The sequence below is a fragment of the Panthera pardus genome, unplaced genomic scaffold (assembly GCF_024362965.1).
Source record: "Panthera pardus isolate Hobbes unplaced genomic scaffold, ASM2436296v1 HiC_scaffold_24, whole genome shotgun sequence".
Lineage (NCBI taxonomy): Eukaryota > Metazoa > Chordata > Mammalia > Carnivora > Felidae > Panthera > Panthera pardus.
The window spans coordinates 98,442,370-98,451,001 of record NW_026526810.1 but is presented as its reverse complement, the minus strand read 5'-3'; the positions used below and the strand labels follow the sequence as shown (position 1 = coordinate 98,451,001).

General features: G+C 49.9%; 1 protein-coding gene across 1 annotated transcript; it reads left to right on the top strand.

Moving 5' to 3' along the window:
* The first annotated feature begins 5,615 nt into the window (after window positions 1-5,615).
* On the top strand, window positions 5,616-7,428 carry GPR135 (G protein-coupled receptor 135). Its single transcript, XM_053889467.1, has one exon. The coding sequence runs from the start codon at window positions 5,680-5,682 to the stop codon at window positions 7,207-7,209; it is 1,530 nt and encodes a 509-aa protein (XP_053745442.1). The 5' UTR covers window positions 5,616-5,679; the 3' UTR covers window positions 7,210-7,428.
* The last annotated feature ends 1,204 nt before the right edge of the window (window positions 7,429-8,632 follow it).

Below are 8,632 nucleotides of genomic sequence, written 5' to 3'. Positions count from 1 at the left end.
TTAGGTGTATTAAATGCATTTTGACTTATGGTATTGCCACTCATGATGGGTTTATTGGGATGTAACCCTATTGTAAGTAGAAGATCTGTATATGAGGGAAATACAAGCCAGACATGTTAAATAACTCCCGTAAGGCCACACTAAAGGCTGGGAATCTAGGACTTCTGACTCCAAGCCAAGTATTTCCCTCCTATACTTCCTCCATTTCTAAGATAATACAGCCAGAATTTGCTCTGGAATAGAGGACGTTAATAAAATGTTATATTTCTTGAACATTAAAAAATAGTGCCTATATCTTCCTAAATTCGATTCCAAGCCACAGTCTAAACCTTGAAGTAATATTTATCCCTTCTGCACTTCACTGTCTCTCTTCGAGTCAACACTAGGGAAATTAACTGCCCCCTCCCACACCTCCATGTATCTAACCAGTCACAAGCCCCACTGAGTCTAACTTCTATATATGCCTACAATTATCCTTTCCCACTGTTGGTAAGGGTCTTGGAACCTCCCTCAAGCAACCACCTTTCCCTCACTGATCTCATAGCTCTAAGTACTTAAATATGCTCATCATAAACAAAATGAAACAAACATCCTTTGTCTGCCTTACCTCTCTAGCTTGCCATGACCCCCGTTTCCTTATCTTTGTAGTCAAATTCCTAAATTCCTGATTCTCTGCACATTGGTTACATTTTCTCGTCATCCATTTGTTATTTGACTGTTGCCATCTGGTTTTCACTTCATTATTCACTGGAAATTATCCTTGATCTAACTGTTAAGTCTAACAGTCACCCGAGGGTTTATGCAACCCGTGGCGGATACTCATCCTTGCTCCTGGCAGGCAAGTGTGGTACATTGTAGAGCAAGAACCTCCATTCCCCTGGTGCTGGGTCAGCCACAGAGCCACTCACTGAAGTTCTCAAGGTCACTAAGTTAGTACCCAGTCCTCATTAGTACCCACCCTAACCCTAACCCTAACCCCTAACCCTAACCATAGCCCCACCAGGTGGTGCAATTGCGTGGGCCCAGGTCCATCTTCTCTTCACCATGAAATTGCACTGAGTTTTGCTCCAAGTCCTCTAGACTCCATAAGAATTGGGACATCCTTCTCTTTAACTCTTAAAATCCCCAAATTCCATAACATCCCTCCTTAGAACCATGTTTCTCATACTTCAAGGTGGGTATGAATTACCTGGGGATCTTAAGTTGCAGATTCTCATTTATTAGGCAGGCGTGGGGCAGTTCTAGCAAGCTCCCAGGTGAGGCTAATGCTACGGTAGTTGAGTAACAAAACTGTTTCACCGACCTATTTAATTACCCATATGGGTCCAGGCTTTACAAGTTTGAGCCTCCCCTACCTGCCAACTTCTCCTTTTAGCTCTAAAATACAAAAGAGGCCTGTTGGCTCCCCACCTAGCGGTAACCTCATGGTCACAGCAGCTTTCCTGAGAAGAAGCTGAGAAGATTACCTTGTTTTGAAAAGCAAATCAAAATGAAAACCACAAGCCCGAGACTTCTGACTTCTCAACTGGCCAGTATGCCTCATTTAGATATTTCACTCACCTGCCTGGCCTTTCGCCCTTTCCCTGCTTAATTTTTTCTACTCCCTAGCATTCCACCCATGGCTCTTTTCTCTCTTCACTCAACACCCTGTCCGTAGTCATCACATTCATGCCTGTGGTTTTCTCTCTTGTAGAGAGAGGCTGACAACTTCCAAATCTCTAAATCCTCAGGTCCAGAGCCATACCACTACCTGATGGACAAGTCAGATTCTTCTGCCCCCTATAATGTGCCCCTCCTCCTGTGTTCTCCACCTTAATTAATGGTACCACCATCCATTGAGACACGAACTTGCGATTTATCCTTGGCTCCTGTCATGCCATTCTGTCCTGTCTGTTGATGCTCCGGAGGTGGATGTGGGTGGATTCGGCTGGCATCATTCCCTCCCCTTTGCTTTATCAGCAACACTCACCTTTTCCTGTGGAAAACTATCCATCCCCTGCATTGTAGCCTTGCTTGGACTTCCAGGCAGAGGGTACACCATCAGACTCTCTCTCCCTGGACCTGAGATCTTGAGAGAAATGACATAAAGTCTGAAACACGGCTGAAGTGGACTTATTCCAGTAGTGATCACCCTCAATTAGTTTCTGCACCTCTACCTGCTATCTCTGCCCTGACTTCCCTTAGATTATCCTTTTATAATTTGAACTCCCCCTATCCTTTCAATAAACCCCTTTTTTGCTTAGGTGAGACAATGCTCTGTATTGTTTACATCCAAAGACGCTACCTCCTTAAAATCTCTTCGCCCTCTCCACTATGCCTTTATTCAGACCCTATTCATTTCTCCCCTGGGAGAATGCCTTTTCTTACAATGCCTCTTCTTAACTGGTCTCCTGGTTGCCAAATTCTCCTACGGTCATTCAAAAATAGGTTTTGTGTATCTAACAATTTTCCAAAGTGCTAAGTGTTAGGGATCTAATAACACGCCAAACAAGGTTCGAGTCTTCACAAAGCCGGCAGCCTACAGCGAGAGGCAGGTAGTGATTAATCACAACAATATAATTATAGACAGTGCTGATATGCTTCAAGCCAAGGAAGGCTTCCCCCGGAGAGATGAGGTTAACATGCGCATGGAGACGGGGATGTGAGGGCATTGGGGGAAGGCGAGGGAACGGGCTTTCTAGACAGAGGGGATAGCAAGTGCAGATGACCTAAGAAGAGAGGTTCAAGAAGGTCGCAAAAGGCCAGTGTGACTAGACTGGAGCGACAAAAAGGAAAGTGGCCCCAAATGAGACCAGAAAGGGAGCAGATGTCAACTCATGCAGGGCCTTGTAGGAAACATTAAGGATTGGGGTCCTTATCCTAAATTAAAAGGAGAAAGCCGTAGAGGGGTTTACATCAGTGAATGGCATGATCAAATTTATTTTGTTTAAAAAGGCATCTGGTCTGCAGTGTAGTGTAGGGGCTGGACGTGCGGAGACCAGAGCGGTGGGTGGCCGCGGTAGCTCAAAGAAGAGAGAACAAAAGCTGAGATTCAGGTGGAGGAGGAAGTGATGGAGGAAGCGAATGGAAACAAAGACACTTAACAAGTAAAATCCCTAGGTCTTGGGGGTCAATTGTACATGGGCTGGTGGTGAGGAAGAGGGATTAGCCTAGAATCCTAAATTTCCGGTTTGTAAGCTACATGGGAGGTAGTGCCATTTTCTGAGACACAGAATGGAGAGGACCAAGGGATTTTAGGAAAAGTGGGAGGAAGACCACGAAGTCCACTTGGGTCACGCAGAGTTTGAGGTGCTTTGGCACATCAAGGGGAGCTGCCAAATAACTAGATACGGGGCTGGAGGCTAGAGATTCAACGTGGATTACGAACATTGGGCTTTCAAAGCTCTGGGTGTGCGTGAGAGGAGGAAGTGCAGAGCTGCTGAGGACTGGGCCCCGATGGACTCTAGCATTTAGACCAGATGATGGGGGTGAACAGGAGAGGCCACTGAGGCAACCGAGGGAGGAGGAAAACCAGGAGCGTGTGAGGTCATTCTTGTCTTTCTGAACATACCTGACCCTGGCCTACCCTTCAATGGCGAGTGCCGTTACCCCATCTCCCCCTGATGAAGTTCAATCTCTGTAACATGGCATGCGAGGCCTTCATAAGAGGGTTCCAGTCAACTTTTATCATTTATCATTTTATCATTTATTTCTCTCTCCACTCCCTACCCTCAGTCACCAGTACCCAAGAGTCAAGTAACATACGCACTTATCTCCAGACTTTACACATGAATTTCAAAAGTCCTTCTCTGTCTTCTCATTTTGGAGAGTCCGATGTCACTGCTCGTGTGAAGTCTTCATCAGCTACCCTAGGAATAATCACCTCCATAGAATTTCATTATATTTTTTAACAACACGTACAATACTGTAATATATTTGGGTTTGCCTAAAACTGTAAGGTTCTTTGGGCTGAGATCCTGATATGTTGTTTCTGAAAACCTAGCACAGAGAAGATTTGCTAAATAAACTACTATATAGCTTTGTCTTAATTCAGTGGTTCTCAGTTGTGGTCATCCCCCCCCCCAACCCCCCCAGGGACATTTTTAATTGTCACTACTGGAATGTTGTGGGCAGAGGCTAGAGTTACTGTTAAACATCCTATAATGAGTTCCTATAATGCATTCGTTTACCACCTTAAATAAACTTCTATTTATACTGTAAATTTCCAGTTAAGATATTTTTCCTCATTGAAATAAGCATCCGAAGCACTAATATCATTGATTCCAAGATCTGCAAGTGCACTGGTCATTCTTTAGAGCAGTGTTTCTCAACTGTGGGTCAGAATCACTCTCAGGGCATATGGCCGGGCCCCACCTCCAGAGTTCAGATTCAGTATACTGGGGGCAGAGCCTGGGAATCTGCATTTCTGACAAGGTCCCAGGTGGGGCTAATGCAGCGGGTCTAGGGTCCACACTTTGCAAACCATGGTTTTAGAGAACCTAAGGGTTTATCACATTTTCCCCCATTAGAGGCCATGCCCAGAAACTTGAGATGCAGCTTCCCTGGGCAGGCAGGACCTTTCAGTTCTCCATCTCCCAGCCACAAACCTGGAGCTGCGAAAGCGGTGACTCCCTGGCTGGTAGCACTTTCTACACACCACATTCCAGAGAACTGAGGAAGGCTGCCAAGAGGGCAAGGAACTCATTGCTCTCTACTCTCCACCCAACGCTGCCACACATGTGTGAACCACTTATGGTCCTGAGGTCTGCGCCCTTGAAAACAAGATGGCCTGCTGTCTCCGAGATCCATATTCTAGCTCCTCACAGCACCTATGTCAGAATTACCTGTGGCTGTAGATTCACAGGCCCATCCTCAATAATTCTGGGAGTCATCCATAAACATGCGTTTTAATAAGCTCACTACCTCAGTGGTTCTCAAAGTGTGTTCCCCAAACCAGCAACATCATCACTACCTATTAACTTGTTGGAAATGCAAATTCTGGGACCGGACCCCACACCTACTGAATCTGAAACCGGGGTTGGGTCCGGTCACTTGCGTTTTAATGAGCCCTCTAGGTGATTCTGTTGCATGTTCAAGTTTGAGAACACCCTGGTTCACATTATTCGGCTCCTGAGGCTTAAGATCTCCGGATCTGGACCGTTTTTCACCTTAGGTTCTAGGTCCCTTACTTGCATGTGCCAAAAACATCAACAGGAAGCAGAGTGTCCCCGGCAAAGGCCTTCCTGTAGGACACTTGTATCCGACAAGAGAGTTCAAGAGTGAACCCTTGTTGAATTTGGCCATTTATATGAGGGCCCGTCCCGCTTCACCTGGCCCTCGTATAAATGAAGTCCCTTGGGGGTGGGGGTCAACCTGGCCCCCGCTGAAGCCCAGACTCCCTGGCCGGGTAACCTCGTGGAGGAGTGATGTTGTGGGCCGGCTCTTCGGAGGGTGCTTGGTCGGCGTCCCGCCCCGCGCTCCTGCGTAAACACCGTTCCCTCGGCAACGCCTAGAACCCACGTCAAAGGATCGGCCGGGTACGGGGCGACGGGTACGGGGCGACCGCCACCCCTCCCGCCGACCCGACTCCCGGCAGAGGCCTCTGGCCCCAGCCCGAGCCACCCGCCCCCCCCCCCCCCCGGGCTTGCGGCCGCCTCCCCCCGTGCGGGATGAACACAGACGCGGCCGCCTCGGGGCCCCATGGAGGAGCAGCCGCCGCCGCCGCCGCCGGTCCGCCCGCCAGCGAGAATGACCTTGTTGGGCAGCCCACACCCCGGAGCCCCCTCCGCGGCCGGCGCACCTGGAGGGACTTCCTCCGCGGCCACCGCGGCGGCCGTGCTCTCCTTCAGCACCGTGGCGACCGCGGCGGCCGCGGCGCTGGGGAACCAGAGCGACGGGAACGGGGGCGACAGCACTGGCGCCTCGGCTGGCGGCGGCCTCGGCGGGCCCCGGGCGGCGGGGGCGGCGGGGAGGCCGCCGCCGGGCCCCGAGGCGGCGCCGCTGCTGTCGCACGGCGCGGCGGTGGCAGCCCAGGCGCTCGTGCTCCTGCTCATCTTCCTGCTGTCTAGCCTGGGCAACTGCGCGGTGATGGGGGTGATCGTGAAACACCGGCAGCTCCGCACCGTCACCAACGCCTTCATCCTGTCTCTGTCCCTGTCGGACCTGCTCACGGCGCTGCTCTGTCTGCCCGCCGCCTTCCTGGACCTGTTCACGCCGCCAGGGGGCTCGGTCCCCGCCGCCGCCGCCGCCGCCGCCGCCACCGTCGCCCCTGCCGCGGGGCCCTGGCGCGGCTTCTGCGCCGCCAGCCGCTTCTTCAGCTCGTGCTTCGGCATCGTGTCGACGCTCAGCGTGGCCCTCATCTCGCTGGACCGCTACTGCGCCATCGTGCGGCCGCCGCGGGAGAAGATCGGTCGCCGCCGCGCGCTGCAGCTGCTGGCGGGCGCCTGGCTGGCGGCCCTGGGCTTCTCCTTGCCCTGGGAGCTGCTCCGCTCGCCCCGGGAGCCCCCGGCGGCCCAGAGCTTCCACGGCTGCCTGTACCGGACGTCCCCGGACCCCGCGCAGCTGGGCGCGGCTTACAGCGTGGGGCTGGTGGTGGCCTGCTACCTGCTGCCCTTCCTGCTCATGTGCTTCTGCCACTACCACATCTGCAAGACGGTGCGCCTGTCCGACGTGCGCGTGCGGCCCCTGACCACGTACGCGCGCGTGCTGCGCTTTTTCAGCGAGGTGCGCACGGCCACCACCGTGCTTATCATGATCGTCTTCGTCATCTGCTGCTGGGGGCCCTACTGCTTCCTGGTGCTGCTGGCTGCGGCCCGGCAGGCCCAGGCCGCGCAAGCCCCCTCGCTCCTCAATGTGGTGGCTGTCTGGCTGACCTGGGCCAATGGGGCCATCAACCCTGTCATCTACGCCATTCGCAACCCCAACATTTCGATGCTCCTGGGGCGCAACCGGGAAGAGGGCTACCGGACTAGGAACGTGGACGCTTTCCTGCCCAACCAGGGCCCCGGTCTGCAGGCCAGAAGCCGCAATCGCCTTCGAAACCGCTACGCCAACCGTCTGGGAGCCTTCAGCAGGATGTCCTCTTCCAACCCGTCCAGCGGGATGGGAGGGGACTTGGCCATGTGGGCTCGAAAAAACCCAGTTGTGCTTTTCTGCAGGGAGGGGCCCCTAGAACCAGTGACAGCAGCGGTCAAACAGCCTAAGTCTGAAGCTGGGGACACCAGCCTCTAAGAAAGGTTGGGATTCACAGCTTGTAAAGGCAAATTTTCAGCTGCACCGTTTGATGATACGGGATTCTGGGGGAGAATCGTGTATTTCATAAAGCCAAACATTTAAAAACGAGACAGAGGGGGAGGCTTACCCCTTCCCCCAAACAACATACAAGACAATGTGCCCTTCTTCAAAAGTGCCAAGTGTAAAATGCAAAAATTAAAATATTAAACCACACAACCAAGCATTGTGAACTGTAAGTGCCAAAAATGAGAAAAATAACATTCACAATTACTGAAAAGCTCATATTATAGGAATCACACTGTGAAACAAACAAAATCACTGAATGCAACCAGGATTTGTTCAAATACAGAGAGTTTCAGGAAAGGATGGAGACTTTCAGAATCACTTGAAGGCTCCCCTAAATCACCAGAATTCACCAAAGTTGAGATTTTTAGACCTTGCACCTCTGACAGGTGCTTAGGTTGGGAACGAAAAATTCTTGTCCTTACACGTTTTGGTGCGCTTCCTCGCACCCCGTGTCCCTATAATCTTTGTGGGGAATTTTATATTCATAGACCATTTTAAACCATTTTCGGATTTTGAAAGGTAGCTTATTACCATAAAATCAACCATCTGAAGGGCAGATAGAAATATGAAAATAAACAAATGTGGCTGTTTATAAATGTATTCCAAAATTATACTGAAAAAAATTAATATCCCTCATTGTGTCCCCCAAATTATCTGCCCTGGGAAGTTTTGAGGCTTTACCCTTACTCTAACCTGATACTTTTGTTTCTAATCACATGGGGGATGCTGTTCGTAGAGTGCTTTTACATTTTTAAAAAATAACTTTCATAGTAGAAGATCGTTGCCTTTTGAGGTAAATTTGATTTTCAGATGCAGCCAAAAATGTAACTTGAAGTCAAGTTGATTGAATCAGGTAAGTAATGACACTTTTTCATATATATAAAAAAATGAGAGCTCTATAAAATAACAAGACTGGGGCACCTGGGTGGCTCAGTCGGTTAAGCGGCCGACTTCGGCTCAGGTCACGATCTTACGGTCCGTGAGTTCGAGCCCCGCATCGGGCTCTGTGCTGACAGCTCAGAGCCTGGAGCCTGTTTCAGATTCTGTGTCTCCCTCTCTCTGACCCTCCCCCATTCATGCTCTGTCTCCCTCTGTCTCAAAAATAAATAAACGTTAAAAAAAAAAAATTAAAAAAAAAAAAAAGAATTGGTGTTTAACAACATTAAACATTTAAAAAATAAATAAAATAAAATAACAAGACTGGCTTTCCTATGTGGCTAACTGAGGATGAGTACAATGAAGAATTCTAAAAATATTTTGAGAAGTGGCTGTATTCTTAGAATAAGCATAGAGCTTTCCAAGGGCATCATACCCTTCTACATTTGGAAGTTTGATTATATTTATGAAAAAAAAT